This window comes from Mycteria americana, chromosome 14 (genome assembly GCF_035582795.1).
Source record: "Mycteria americana isolate JAX WOST 10 ecotype Jacksonville Zoo and Gardens chromosome 14, USCA_MyAme_1.0, whole genome shotgun sequence".
Classification (NCBI taxonomy): domain Eukaryota; kingdom Metazoa; phylum Chordata; class Aves; order Ciconiiformes; family Ciconiidae; genus Mycteria; species Mycteria americana.
The window spans coordinates 18,093,741-18,109,774 of NC_134378.1; the positions used below are offsets into that span (position 1 = coordinate 18,093,741).

At 41.3% G+C, this 16,034-nt stretch overlaps 1 protein-coding gene across 5 annotated transcripts in view; it reads right to left on the reverse strand.

Annotated features, from left to right (window-relative positions):
• Positions 1-315: 315 nt before the first annotated feature.
• The window catches only part of RPRD1B (regulation of nuclear pre-mRNA domain containing 1B), a 30,396-nt gene continuing 14,677 nt past the window's right edge, over positions 316-16,034 (reverse strand). The window contains exons 6-7 of one of the 5 annotated variants that reach the window (XM_075517422.1): positions 15,606-15,781; positions 316-2,834 (exon numbers count right to left, since the gene is read on the reverse strand). In XM_075517422.1, coding sequence (XP_075373537.1) covers positions 2,685-2,834; positions 15,606-15,781 — 326 coding nt within the window. In that variant the 3' untranslated portion in view covers positions 316-2,684. Of the gene's footprint in view, positions 2,835-3,637; positions 3,795-4,289; positions 4,338-15,198; positions 15,223-15,357; positions 15,520-15,605; positions 15,782-16,034 lie in introns of those variants that run through there. The other 4 variants (XM_075517426.1, XM_075517425.1, XM_075517427.1 and 1 more) reach the window with 4 other exon arrangements.

Consider the following 16,034-nt stretch of genomic DNA (forward strand, 5'->3'; position numbering starts at 1 on the left):
TTAATTTACTAATTAAGAAGCTAGTCTTCTGTATCGTGCCCCTCAAATCAGAGGTTACTGCAGGGGAGCGTATTTTATTTTTGTTCGTTGCAGTAATCACCCGAGAAAGTTGGATGTGGATTTGGCTTATAAGCCGTCAGAAAGCGTGACTGTAATTTGACAAACTCGGACGATACTCTACATCTACAAACACTAACGCAAGGACCGTTCAGCAGCCACTGCCTCCAATCTTAGAGGGCAAAAACCCCCAAACAAAACCCATGGCGTGCCAGAGCAACACCTGCGTCGTGAAAAGAAGTAAAAGCACTATTATTCAACGACACCCTCTTTATTCAAAAATAGATATCTATGAGACATTTCAGAATATACTGCTGTCACAAATGGCAGCCTATATGTCTAAATTAATTCCTAAATCAATTCATATACAGATTTGAGCTTTTGTTAAAAAAAGACACACCTTGGGGAGATCTGTTAACCTTGAGAGAATGTCACCCAGTTCACCAGATGCCCTCTGCCCAAAAAGTAAAACAAATAAAATTAAAAACCACAAGACTTCATTTAAATTAAGCAAAATAAAACACACACATATATTTGGAAAAAAAAAATCAAAACATTTCAATTAAAAAAAAAAAAAGACATACAACTCTCTCACAGAAGATCTGCCCAAAACAACAGCGTGAGATGTCACCACATTTGTCTACATCATTTTTTTATGACAGCTTTTTTGTCTTATAATGGATACACATTCAATCAACAGTCAAAATAATTATTGGTTAAAACAGCCCCAGGGTAACTCCATGAGCTGAGACAGGACAGAAATGAGTCTTTTGGCTTGGATTTTCCAGGTTGGGGGGGGGGGGGGGGGGGGGGGTGTTTTTAATTTTTGGCAAAAGCAGAGAGAATGTACAGTGCTTTATCTAAACAACATTTGGACCATAAAATGCTGTGCAATCAAACCAATTCGTGGAAAGAATAGTTCTGCCACTGGAAAATGTCCTGTAAACTCAAAACACATTTCTTAGCTGGGCAGCAAGGGTGCAAGGAGTTCTAAAAAAAGGACAAAATGAAGTGTCAGTAAGAAAGGACGTGAGCTTCTTAACAACTTAATGACCAAAAAATGCTGTATTATTTGTTTTAACTGAATGCTGAATAGCCTCCAAATACCCTGTAAAATAAATTAATGAGGACGCAGAACAAGCTTCGCATTTCTGTAGGTTTCCTCTCACGTCTTTGACAACAGCAGCTTAAGACTACAGGGAGGGACAAACACAGCACATGACTTCAACTAGTTTCAGCCTCTGTGTTACAAAACCTGTATTACCAGATCAAGTGTTTCCAGAAACTTAAAATGTTTTATAGTGAGAGGTGCTAAATTTAACAGAATTGTTATCCAAATTGGAATGGTTTTCAGTGATCAGAGTCCAGCTTGTTAGACCTAACATATGAACGGAAACGTAACTACATCCATGGCAGCTAAAACATTAGCTAGCAACATAATGGAATTAAGAGTATTTTAAATTTGCCTTCTTTTTTCTTTCTGACTTTTCCCGATTATAAAAGTCAACTCACAATAACCTGTGACACAAAATTAAGTACATCCTTCTAATATCTACATGCATGGACATGGTACATGTGCATACAGGATATGTGCATATATGTGGGTCTATTTTCTATATAAATAAATATTTATACCACATTTAACTTCTGTTCGTCAAATAACTTCACTAAAGCTATGGGGAGAACTTATAGAACAGCATTTCCAATGTGACCATCCTCAGAGTAGATCAGACAGTGCCTGTCACTGGGATATCACCAGTAGCAATACACCATTCCAGCCTCTCAGTTCGTTAAGCCAAAGGTTCTGTGACCATCTAATTGCGTATAATGAAGAGGAAAAATGTGGTATAAATTTAAGGTAGCTAGAACAAAATTTACTTCCATTCTCATTTAGGTAATACCTCATTCTGCATTGCTCAGCAGAGTGTAAATTATGAAGCTATCTCTAATTCACAAAGAAAAGCTGCTTATTTTTATTGCCTGTGGTGAGTTTCAATTCGCATACATGCCAAATAGGAACTATCTTCATGTCAGTCCCAGAACAGAACGAGGAACTGTATGTAGATTTAAGAAAAATATTTCTCTGTACCATTGCTTAGTAGATGCCGCCTTCTTATGCTGACATGGTACAGTACCTGCATACACACGCACATCCCGACGAAGCCCACTAGCCACTCTACTGCTCTCAGAGATGAGGTTCAGAAACCCGACTAAAACAGACAAGACTTATTCAGAAATAATGCGATACTTTTACAGAGAAAAATGTTATGTGGTCAACCTTTCTTTGAAAACTTTCAAGGTATGTATGTACATGATTCTCATTACTTTTGTGGGGGTAACAAGTGCTAAGAGCAAACAGCAACTAAAGAGTATGGAAAAATACGAGAAAAGTTTGCCTATATGGACTATCCCCACCCCCTTTAGAGCTCACAAAACTCGCTCTTTTTCCTCCCCTCAAGGTGAGCCAGTGTACACAGAGAGAGGGTGAGCATGAGCAGCCAAGAGGTTGAAAGCAAGGTCTGCAAGTTCCTTCCTACTGTAGATCTTGGAAGACTGGATTTTCCAGTCAACACCAGAGTCTTCTCACTTCTGCTGGTAATAATGGAAACAGGGGGACACCATTTGTTCTAGTCTGTTGAAAACAGGTCACCAGCAGACGGCAGAGGTGCCAGACCTCCTGTGACATTGGGCAGCAGTGACAGATCTGGAAGGCTCTGGATGTGGGATTTCAGCTCCTTGCGGACCTGGGTTACCCGAGCAAGCTTCTGTTTATATTCCTGAGGGAAAGAGACAAGAGAACGAAGATTAAGCACAGGTTAATTAACAGTGCTTTTAGTTAAGCCAGGAGTATTTTCCAGGTGAGGATTCTGGGAGAATGTGGCAAGGTACTGGTTCTCCGAGCAACGGCTGGCATGACTGCAGACCTTGTCATCTGCACCCAAATTCATGGCCTGGTATCAACAGAAAGTCCACAAGCTTTGGCATCCCAAAACCACTAATCCTGCCCTGCGTTACTTGAACAGAAGCTATGTAAAATGCCCCCAAACCTGCACCCACTGGGGCCTGGTAGAGTATTTGAGAGAAGTGTCATTACATAGCTGCTCTATTCTTGTATTCCTCCCCAGGCTACCGACTTCCACCCACTGCCAGAGGATGAGAGGAACACCGACAGAGCGCTCCTCGGACACACCTCTACTGACAAAGGCAGCAGGCGGAGGTACACCAGAGGTATTAGTATTACTATGCTGCTAAAATGCTCATTTTTTTCAAGCTTGATCCATGTTGAATATTTAGATAATCCGGTTTTCCCTACAAGTCATTAAATCAAAACCAAGTTTTGGTTGTGAAATAGGGTCTCCCTCTATGAGTTGTTAGACGACTCATGTTAGCAACCACAGCAGCTGTACCATGAGACTGGCATGTTAGCAAACACCACAGAAATACGTGTATGATCACTAAATGTAAACCGGAGAAAGACACATCCACGCTGGATTGAAACCAAGCAGAACACAGACACTAAAATTTTCAGAATTTTATTACAAAGGGAGAAAAACACTAAGTTAAAAATCCCTGAACAGGAAACCTGCAAGTAGTTTTTCCACAAATGAGGTCTGGATTGAGCATTAGAAGTCCAGTAAGAAATATCTATCCATCTTCAGAAATCCCCACTACCTAAGAGACACCAGATAACAGCGACTAGTATTTCACAATGAGAAGACAGAGGCAAAGTTTGGACCCTGAAAATGAAAGAAAGAAGCATACCTTGTTAAATTATGTTTAGAGGCCATTTAAGAGCAGACCAACACATATCCAAGCTATCTAATATAGTAGCTCAATTAAAGATTGATGTTTATGTAATCTTCAAAGTTTTGTGATTCTAAACATTTACGTAACAGTCACAGAAGACAGCTATTTAAGTAACAAAAAAACAGTATCACATCATTTCTTTTGGAATGCACCAGTCTTTACCCAACTACACATGGCATATTTTTCGTGGCATCTCCAGAATGCAGGAAACAATGAGCTTAAGAAAAATCATATGCAGAACAGGCTTCCATACAGTCAGTTGTAATATTAACTTACTTTACATTTCTTAATTACTTGGCAAAGAGAACAGTTTACCAGAGAACAGAAGTTTATATCTGAAGATCAAATCAAACTAGGCACACACGTAATCAAAACATCTTTCTGAAGACTTTACAACTTTAATCCAGTCTTTCTAACCTTCTCAGTGATGGAAGTTCTCTTCACCTTCTCCAAATATCAAAGCAGAGCAGTTCCTGCAGGGTTACAAGCAATGAGTTTACACTCTCTGTGTTTCATTACTTTGAATTAGAATAGTGAGAGCAGCAGTCGACTGCAACAACTTGGAATACCCCTATGCCTGGAATGGCTATATAAATATATTCCATAAATTTCCTGCCAGCACCAAATAAGAATGTCCTTCAACAGCCTATTTCAAACTTAAATCCTTTTATGAGACTCAGTGAGTTAACACACCATCATAACCAAACACTTCTGTTAATGCACATAGGATAGATACTGAAATAATCGAGTTCAAACAAAGCTCTACCAGCTTCATAAACTAAAGTGTACTGTTCTCAAGCCTAGAGAACAACAACAACAAAAATTCAGGAGAAGGTGTGCCCATTAATTGAGGATTGCGAGGATTTGTTTTGTTTTAATGGAAGACAACGAATCAGGATCAAAATAAGAATGCACCCCACATCCCCAGTCATACCATTTTGGGAAATGCTTAAATAGGGACGCAAGTCAAGAAAGTCATGTTACGAAGATGGAGAACAAAAACAGGAAAACACCCCGGAATTTTAAGCATGAATACAGAACAAAAGCAGATAAAGAGGAAAGCCATGGAAGTACTGCATTCCGCCACTTAGCATACTTCTGCAAGAGAAGGTGGAAGCCAACACTGGGGACGGAGAGAGATGGTAAATGCCAGCCTCTGCTCAAGCCTGGCACGTCACGAATAACGTGAGGCAGGGAGACAGCAGAACACCAGCTCCTGCACATATGGGATACAGACAGCAAAAATATCTATTGTATTCCAAATGCTTACAGATAGAAGGTGGAAGAGGCTGGATTCAGAGACTGCCTTTTGCCACCCCCAGAAGACTGTCTTAAAAATAAATAAATAAATAAATAGCGATTCAGGACATTGTCAGGGAGTGATGGATATCAAGCCAGGAAAGAAAGGGCAGCGCTTTCTCAAGAATGCCAAACCTTGTCAAGAATTAATATCGGCAGATTTTTTTTTGGTGTAGTAATTCTTACTAAAGATAGGAAAGAAATCAAGAAGGGCAAGGCAGCTGGCAAGTCCTCCAAGTCTGATAAATGGGCAGAAGGTGCAAATTCCAAGCATAAGCCAAGAAAATACCTCAAATACTGCTTGAATTGTCAAGACCCATGCATGAGAATTCTGTAAAAACAGGTACATGGGATGTACTCGCAATGTCTGCCTTCACGGGAAGGCTAATGTCCTGCCACTTTCAGGGCAAAACTGACAAGAGGACCAGGATACGCTACTTCTAGTGGACAATTAGGACTAGGACGCTATGGTTTTTTAGCTGAAGACGATTTACCTGGCTATTACAATTGTATTAGATCCAAACAATATTTCTTTCTTAATAGAACTATTTAGGGGAGTGAGAATCTGTCCAATGCCTTTGCTTGATAGCCCAGCTCTGAGAAAACACGCCGACAAATTAAGAACCACTAAGATGGATGCAAACCATACTTCTGTTCTGGTTTTTATGCTATGGCAAACATACAGAACTAGGAGCAATTCCTCTACACATTAACAGCAGCAACCTGTTTCCAGATTTACAATTGACAGCTTCAAACGTTTAGGAGAATATTGCACTTAACATATCCCATGTTTGGGGATACTCTACATTGAGAGCTACATGGAATACTGAGCTATCAGAAATACCTTCTCAATTTGAGCAGAGACTTCTGTACATATATGATGACAAAAGAAAAAAAAAATAAAGTCACCTTGAGATCCGTTTAATTCTAAGTAATTCTACCTTACTAGTAGGTTAATGCAGACATTTCCTAGTCCACACAGAAGTTTTTGTTAAAGCAGTGAGGCCTAAATCCTATCTGTTAAGACAGACAGACAGAAAGAGAAATACTCACAAGGAAAAGGCAGCAACAGCGCCAAAACCATTAAAAACTCTGGCTCAGAAAACATCACTAAATTCAGGAATGGAAATGATGTTCTAAGGCAGTAATCCAGGAACCAAGATTTCCTAGAAGGGATGAATACTTGCCGGACAGATTTGATACACAACACAGACTACATTAGAGAACCGTCTCCTGCATGCTTAACGCTTTCCGTCTGCTCTGGTACCAAAACATTGCTCTGATTTGTGGCAGAGCTGTAAAGGACCTGAGAGACCGGACGCCAAAGCTGGGTTGGGGGTGCTGACCGCGCTGAAGCACCTGGCAGGCACACCAAGCCAAGCCAAGGCACTGATCTAAAGACAGTATCAAAGACAGAGCCTGGAGGCAGCCCGTCACTTCTGGGCAGCTGCTCCCAGAAGCGGAGAATTCTGAAGCCCTGCTGCAACATGGAAGCAGTGCCTACCAGGGAGATGTAATCCTTCACACAGAGTGCAAGGCACGTTTATTTTTATTTGCCATTTGTACTATTCAGGAATATACCTCAGCTCCACTCAGGAGCATGCATAACCAGAGACACGTAACCCCCTTCCAGGCTCGGGGGCTTTTCTTTTTCCACAAACCGAGTTGTGGCCATATTCTGCAACGTAGGACTCCGGAAGCAGGTTTTATGTGAAACCGTGTTTTTCATGTAGCCCATGACATGCTTTGAAACTGCATCTCACAGATTTTTGTGTAAGGTCCCTCCATTCTATGAAACTGAAAAAATATGAAGTGCGCTTAAGAGAAACCACTGCTTTCTGAGGTCTTCGTTTGTACTCCATGTGTCTAGCTAATTGCCTTGCTGCATAGTAGGCTTTCATTAAAATTAATAGTATTTGGATGCTATTTGCTTTTTTTAGACAAAATAATGAGATCTTTGCTGCAAGCAGGAGTTTCAGGATGATACAGAAAAAACTGGCGCTGTGCCACACGAATGCTTTTGCTAATCAACATTCCCTTTCAGTATGCGGCATTCTACTTCCACAGCGGCCAAGTGAATTAGATACTTAGTGCTTGAAACAAATGCAAAATCAGAATTAAACTCCACTGAACGAATCCGACGGAAGCGTTTCATTCGAAAGAAGCCTTGCTTAAACATTATAAGACTGACTGTAACCGACATGACAGGAAATTCATTCTGAGGACTGCTGCATGGCTTGGTTCACCTTGTCGAGTTACACAGCACAGACTTCATTTTATTTTAGCTTAGAATTTGCACTGGACACTTCCATTCCCATGCTGGGTCAAGCAATAACATGCTGTAAGTTATCATAGCAATTGCATCTACTAAAAAACATCTAGTTAAGCATTAATGAGAATTTAGAAAGTGAATAGGAAGAGCAGCCAGTCAGTCTCAGTTTTGACAGGGTGTAGCTTGAGCCAGATGTGTGAAAGCAAAAGACCACAGAAGTCAGGGAAAAAAAATACACCAGAGGCTCGACCGAAAATTTGAAGAGAGTACATAGTGAAGCGAGAGGTTTGACAGTAATATGTTTATATGGTCATGTAAAATCTCTATTTAAAAACATTAAATATACAACACTAATATAGAAGGTTGATTAGGTATTCCTTAGCTTTTGCTGCTTGCCACTTAACCTATGTAAAGTACTTTTAAAACATACTCGTTAAAACATGTTAGAATAATAAGGTCACAATGAGAGCGTATTTATAAGAAATTACCAATATGAAGGGTGTTGGGAGAAAATTACCAAAAATGAAAAGCTTTCTAAAGCGAGGAGAGTCAAGTTCCTGCTCCGTGAGTATGTGAACAGCACATGTAAGCCCTCATCTTACATCCTGACAGAACATTTAGACACAGCACATCAAAATTAGAACAGCAAGGGGTTTTTTTTGTTTGTTGCTTCTGGGGTCACGTGTCGTCCCCCCAAGGTTGTTCTTTATTATCTGAGAAAGTATGGATTATTATTAATCAGTATTTCTAGTATATATACACCTAGAGGACAACCAAACTTTTTTTTTTTTTAGCATAGATAATTTGTTAGATAACTTTTAAAAAAGCCTACCGTTTGATTTCAGTTCTGTGCTCAAGAGCAACTGTGTACAGAAGATGCCCAGTTTGCATGCTACATATACATTCACGCCACCTTTGCCAGGCTATTCCTTTTGGCCTTTTCAAAAGCAGTTCAAAATTCCCCTTCTCCAATGTAAAGTGTGCCAAGTGTATCAGCACTTTTCTCCTGCCTTCAAACCCACCTCCTTCCACATTCTCTCAAGTGTCACGTTTGAGCAAGCCCAGTTTTAAAACCATATTCTATCCTGTATTTCATACTGTGTAAGATAAATCAATCTTCCCCACATGACGGTGGAAGGCATTGGTCAGTGTGCCAAGCAGAATTACTGACAGTTCAACTGGGGGGGGGACAGCTTTCTCCACGTCAGTTATAACCACCCAAACCTCATAGAAAGCAAATTTTAAAGAGTCTGTCTACAAAACAGACACGAATTTGCCTTGTAAAGAAACCCTACAGCCCTAGAAATAAAAGTAGTCTTGGTCAAAAGAAGGCAGCTGACAAACATGCACACAAAAGCCAAGAGAGAAAAGAACTGGAAACAAAACATGAATTATCCATAAACTTGCTTATTTCCATGCAAATTCAGCTGAACACAAGTGAGAGATCAGACACATTTGAGGCCTGATCCAGAAGCCAAAGTCCTCTGAAATAGTTTGTCTGGACACTTGCTGGTCTAGGACACGCATGCCACCTTGAAAAAGACCTGCATCTGCTCTGGTGCAGTTCGGCAGCTGCGCAAGCCTGGCGGCAAGGCTGCCCTGCCCCTCCTCTGCAGGCTAGGCAGTGCAAGCCCAGCGCTGCACGGAAACGGCTTCTTGGCAAAGCAGCCACAAACCCGCAGAGAAGAGCGTAGAAATGCCTACAGCTCCACAGCACGTCGTCTGTGTCCTGACATCCTGACTGCAGGAGCGTGTGTTCGAGTGCCAAGGGGACAGAACATTCTCCAGTACCTGGCAGAACTCAAAAGCAGCAGTGCAGTCAGCATGGCAAACGCTTTGAGGGGTTCTTAACAGCCACACAGTCAATTTGCCCCTGCAAGAAGTCAGATAACAGAGGGAAACGTCTTCCATTTGACCAGTTCAGTGCAGCAGAACCCACCTCAAAAGCAAAGTGAAAACAAATACTAGTGAAGCCAGTTTTCCTTATTTTGCAGCAGCACTAAACCAACAAACCTGAGGTTTTTATACAACACATCTGAAAGATGCGGTCCAGGAATCAGAGCTTGAATGATGTATTTCCTTACAGAGCTACAGTTTACTTTCATGCCTTAAATTTGTTCACAGTCTTGGTCTTTTAAATTTGACAAGGCTTCTTTCTTTTGCAGCATCATTCATTACGCTTCACCAGAGATGGCATTTCTGCTCTTGGCACAATTACATGCTCTGAAACCATAACTCGTCTCCTTGTTCTCCTCTTTACTGCAGGCAACTTTTAAGTTGTCCAATAGAAGAGTCAGCATCAGAGGCCCCTGCAGAGCATTTCTCCAGCTGCTGGAGATGCCTCCTCCTCATCTACTGGCCTTTGCAAGGTTTAAAAGCTCTCTCAGAATTGGCCTGGGCTGCCACTGTACAATGGCAACGAAACCTGGCTTCATTTGCAATATATCAGAAATAGCGTGGCCAGCAGGACTGGGGCAGTGATCGTCCCCTGTACTCGGCACTGGTGAGGCCGCACCTCGAATGCTGTGTTCAGTTTTGGGCCCCTCACTCCAAGAGAGACATTGAGGGGCTGGAGCGTGTCCAGAGAAGGGCAACGGAGCTGGGGAAGGGTCTGGAGCACAAGGCTGATGGGGAGCGGCTGAGGGAGCTGGGGTTGTTGAGCCTGGAGAAAAGGAGGCTGAGGGGAGACCTCATCGCTCTCTACAACGACCTGAAAGGAGGTTGTAGAGAGGTGGGGGTCGGTCTCTTCTCCCAAGTAGCAAGCCATAGGACAAGAGGAAATGGCCTCAAGTTGCACCAGGGGAGGTTTAGATTGGATATTAGGAAAGATTTCTTCACCAAAAGGGTTGCCAAGCATTGGAAGAGGCTGCCCAGGGGAGTGGTGGAGTCCCCATGCCTGGGGGTATTGAAAAGACGTGTGGATGTGGTGCTCAGGGACATGGGTCAGTGGTGGACTTGGCAGTGCTGGGTTAATGGTTGGACTCGATGACCTTAGGGGTCTCTTCCAACCTAAACGATTCTATGATTCTATATCCTTCACACAATAAACATTGGGAGGGTGCAAATGATGTTCATGATAAAAATCAACATTTAGGGCACAAGCAAACAGGTACACATGCACCTCTCTTCAAGCACCTTCATGCTTTTGAATGCTAAGCAAAAGAGTAGTTATATACTGGCTCACCTCAGTAAAATGCATAAAAACATTATATATTAGACGATTTTTATTTGCTTTTATTCTTTCATACGATTTAATTTGCAATACTACTATAATTATGAATGCCTACAAGTACCTACAAAGTGAAGAAATTATATCTTTGCATTTTGCAAAGAAACACAGCTGTTGCCTCGAGCCATACACCACACAGCAGAACCAGATTCACCACAATGTTAGTTTATTGTATCGCTATGAAACAGCCTTCGTTCTTCTCCCACACCCAGAGGCACGACTGGCTCACAGCTGGAAATACTGATGTACAGTTAGTCACTTTTTGCCACATTAATCAGCAGTTCCGTTTTATAGACCTGAGCATGACACACTTTGCCTGGGTGCTCCTGTTCAGGATCTTCTTGCCCTGCCCAGGGTAGAGCAGGAGCCCTCCCTCTGCTGCCTAGTTCCCATAGCTATCTCCTGCTACTTGCATGCATGTAAAATACTGACGCTTTTGTTTCCTGGCATAAAAACTAAAACTTCATCTCTTGTTCCCTGCCTAAACCACTGAAATTAATATACCACAACCCAGGAATTCTTGTCTGAGAGGAAAGCAGCAGCCACAAAGGCATGCCAACAGCAATATGCAGCAAAAACCTAAGCAGTGGAAGCAACACAGCAATAAATTGCATATTAACCCACCGAACTAAATCGTATTTCAAGAAAGTGTGTAGTGCCGGGCACTTGAGAAAACCTCAAGTGAGATTGTACTTCATCCTTCAGAGATGCATTATCGAAGAGGGTTTGCAAATTCACATGGGCACAGCTTCAACACCTTATTAAAGGTGCCTTGAAGCCATGAATATTAAAAACCACCAACATCTAAAAAGCCCCACAGCTCTCAGCAGGATTCCAAGTCACAAATTTTCAGGTGCAGGCAAATCAGAAAAATTCCCCTAAACTGGACCTTAAATACAGTATGTTCTTTATGTTTATATATATATGCACACATACAAACACAGAGATACATTCGTATGTACACACACATACCCACACACACTCCGTACTATAGTGTATAGTGTATACACTGTAGTATGTTCCTCATGTCACCTTTTACGAACGCAGGTACAGAAGATAAATGGAGGACATGGGGAAGAACTCAGCATCACCGACTGCAAATCAAAACAAAAATTCTGAATGCACAGTCTCCTCTATTTTTTTCCTCTTCTCCCCATTAGATTAAAATACTCCCCCTCCGCTTACTCCAAATTTTCTATTGTTAGCAGTTATTTTAGATACCCATAAAGCTTCCACACAATTTGCCATTTTCTAGCACTACTTTCACTTGATTCTTCTAGTCCCATCTATTTAGTTGACTTCACTTTAGTCACCTGGTACACCAACATGGAAATCCCATGATATCTCCCCCCTGCGTTTCAGTTTTACACAAATTGATTCCCTGGATTTTCTTCCACTTTCCTGCCGTGCATCCACAAAGAGTACACTGACTTCAAAAGACAATCCTTCCCCTTGAAGTTCTGCAGTCGCAAGTGCTGAAGGACAAAAAACCTCCCCGGTTGATTGTACTCTGTAATTGTAACAGGGGCAGCTGGCCAAAAATAACACGAATCAGAGAACTTTCATTGGAAGTTAAGTACTCATGTGAGATACGGAGACATCTTATCTCATTCTTACAGAAACACCAGTTCCTGTTTCTATGCCTACCTGAAAATGGGTTTTATTTCCTGACACCTATTCTGAAAGTCTAGGCTGACCTCTGATCCAGACCAGGCCATGGAAGATCATACAGCAGCTGCAGTATCAAGCCCATAACTTCTGACCGAAATGGAGCACCATTTAAAAAGAAATTCAGTGTTCAGATGCTGAACAACAGAATCCACCATACCTTTCAGTAATTTAACCTAAGGAATATTTACCCTTAAAAATATATGCCTTGTAATAGGATGTTCAGCATCAGCTTTGGTTCAGCTGATTTTACTCTGCAGCCGATTGCCAGAACTAAAGGAATTCTACCTTCACCTTTTAAGCGCTTTTACGCTACAATCAAATTATCACAATCTCCTCCCCCCCCCCGATAAAGTAATCCTAATTATTACACTTTCAATTTTTTCAACTGCTACCCTAAAAGCAGAGTTTGTCCAGATGTTATGATCTTCAGGCTCTGTGCCAGCTTTCTCCCTTAAAATTACCACTGCTTCTTAGCACGGTGTTGTTTCAATCCTCACTCATGCCAGTCTGTATCAATGCTGAAGCGTAACAGTGTAATTCGTTGTCCAAAACCGCCATCCTCAGCATATTGTCCCTTAATCAAACAGCTTTTCTGCAACTGATGACAAGAGCTCTGTGTCACAGGGTTCTGACATTGCAAAGTATTTTGAGCATTAGCCCACTAGACATAAATACACTGAGTTTATGTATATGTTTTGAGAATTTGCTGTTTCACAAGGGATAGTATTAATAGGATTAGTAAACAACTGTAGCTCTTTAGACCACAAAAGCTGCTTTTCAAAAGATGTAGATTAGCTACTTCCATTGCTATCATAGTGAAAGACTTTGCTTTGTGAGTAAATAAAATGCAAAAAATATCCAGAGTGATTTCCATATCAGACATTTACATATCTTAAAATAAAGCTCTGAGTCATATTACTATCAGAAACCCCTTTCCCCAGCTAGCAGCCTTGGCTAGATTAGGATAGCAAAGTCAATGATCCATCTTCTATCTAAAAATGCCATCTCATCTGAGAGTCAGGAAACTTATTTCACAAGACAAAAAAAAAAAAACAACCAAACAAAAACTTATGGTCAGTGGTACCAAAGATTCTGGAAAAGATACCTTGAGAGAGCAAAGCATACAATGAGAAGATATATAAAATCAGATTATTTTGAGTTATTTTCTTATTTCAGTCTTTGCCTGAGTAAATGTTTTGGATTTTTAATACATTCTTAATTGCTACAAGAATTTCAGATCCTTCTGTTAAAATGCTTATTAGCACTACAAAGAAAAATCCAGGCTTATCAATAACGTTACTGTGAGAATATCAAAGACTCAAACAAAACTGATAAGCAGATATGGCCTGCCATATCTGTAACCAACATCTTCCACTATTTATTAACCCTCCACAACTCCAGAACAATGGAATGCTTTAATCAGGCAATATCCCTCAGCTAAGATTTGAGATTTGACATGAATGTGAATTGTGCCTTCATGTTAAGTAAGTACTAAAGTGGCATTTCCTGCAACTCATTTTAGACTTCTACAGCAGTAAGGCCACCTTGTTTTGGCAGAATGACAAAGACGCTAACCTAAACAGGTATTTCGTAAGATCATTCTTTAGTTTCCAACGTATTAAAGAATGTGTTTACACTTAACGGTGGGCAAGCAACCTGTCCTGTTGCCATCAAGAGGATTATTCCTATCAACAAAGTAGCTCAGCCAGTGAACCGCTTAATTTTCAGGACTACATTTCCGCCTCTGCCAGAGTTACAATTTTCAAGTAACATTTGTTACCAAAAGGATATTTTCCAAAACAAAAAACACCACAATTGTCACAACATTTCGGCTAGTGCATTACAAATTTTAATTTAACGTTGTCATTGTGCATTTCTTAATTTCACAGTCTCAAGCTGACTCAAATTTATGGATTGTTCTGGGCTTTTTAAAACATTGCTGTGCAGCATTTTGCTACCTATTTCTTGCCTTTTTTTAAAAAAGTAAACAGCAATATGTCTATCATTTATATATTTTTATGTATATATATGCACACACGTATGTTTCTACTAGACAGGTGTCATCCTTTCAGCAAGGAAAAAAAAACCCTGACCCACGACTTCCACTAGTATTCAGCAAATAAATTAGGTGCTAAACAGGATTTGGTTTTATGGCATCTTTCATATCCATGTCTGAAAGTGCCTTTTAATGACTCAGTCATAAGACAGACGCTATGCTTGAAGAAATCCAAGCTAAACAAGCTAATAGAATTATTAACTATCCACTCTAATTCTGAATGCAGCATCAGCACTTGCCTGGCTGATTTGGAAAAAACATTGCTCTGGAAAAGCAACATGTTCACAGTCACAAGACATTGAGAAACTCTAGTATAAACACACAACAAAGAAAACATTCAAAATGAAATTTACCTCAGAACAATGTTGCCTAGCTTGTCAGAGGATTAGGTTTGTCATGATAGTAAACAGAGCCCGCAATTGCTACAGCACAGTCTCCTTCCAGAAGATTTTGTCCTCTACAGCAACTCACGTCCCACCCAGCAACAGCTGTTCATAATAACCAGCAGCCGCCAGTGTCGAGGAAGCCCTTAATGTGCCACCGAGGGGCACTTTAACAGATGGCAGAGTGACACACAACCACAATCATTAATTAAACCTCCACACTAGTCCCAAGATGCGGAGCTGAAAGAATTTCCTCCGAGAAAGAACGTTTCAGATAAACGGCTGGCTGCCGCAGCCCCTGCACGCGCTTTAGGACGTGCAGCTGGTGCTCAGGTCCAGCCGGCGTAGCCTCATTTTACAGTGTCCTGCCCTCCCTGGTCAAGGGAGCTACGGCAGGAAATGCAAGTCATCTTTCGGGATCAGCCCAATTTACACTCCATCACAGAAGCTGTAGGTAAGAGTGGCTGTTAAAGGATGGATACCAGAAGATCTTGTTTAAACTGCACCCCCTTATCAAGAAGGGGCTGGGAAGGCAGATGAGGGGCACCCAACCACACAGAAAAGAACAACAAAAAAACCAACCAATAAAAACCCCCAGCTAACGATGGCAAAGGGAGGTTGACTTTTTGGAATTGAAACATACTAGACTGAACATCAGAGCAGATCTGTCTTCTCCAGACTTTTTACACCGCATTCTTACTCCTGTTTTCCTCCAAGTGTAAAGATAACACCTAGAATCATCTCCCTTGAGAGAAACACATAGATTAGGAGTCAAGCGGGAGCATTTGGTGAGGCAATCGGCTTGCCGGCACCAGTGTAATCACTACTCACTTCTAGCTTCTTCTCCTTCTCCGTCAATACATCCTTCTGATTCTGGGTGTACTCGATCAGCATGCGTGCCAGCTGGCGCCGGTCCTCCAGCTCTGCTGCCAGCCGGCCATTGTACTCTGCTAGTAACAGGCATGCTTCGTCCACGGTCTTCGAAAGACGTTCGGCTGCCTCTTTGTCTACATGCAAAAGTGTTGGGTAATTTAGAGGACAACATTTAAAACTTTCATCTTTGACAGAAGGGCTACGATTCACCAGGCACACGTACAGTAACATCTCATTCATAAATACTGGCTTGACAGGAAAATAAGAGTTCTTATCCCAGGGGATATAAAGGAAATAGGCAGGACTAACAACCCAAGAATGGTGGTTTTTAGACACTGACAGAATTGATTGCATTTTATCCTTGTAGAGATGTCAATGATTGGGGGG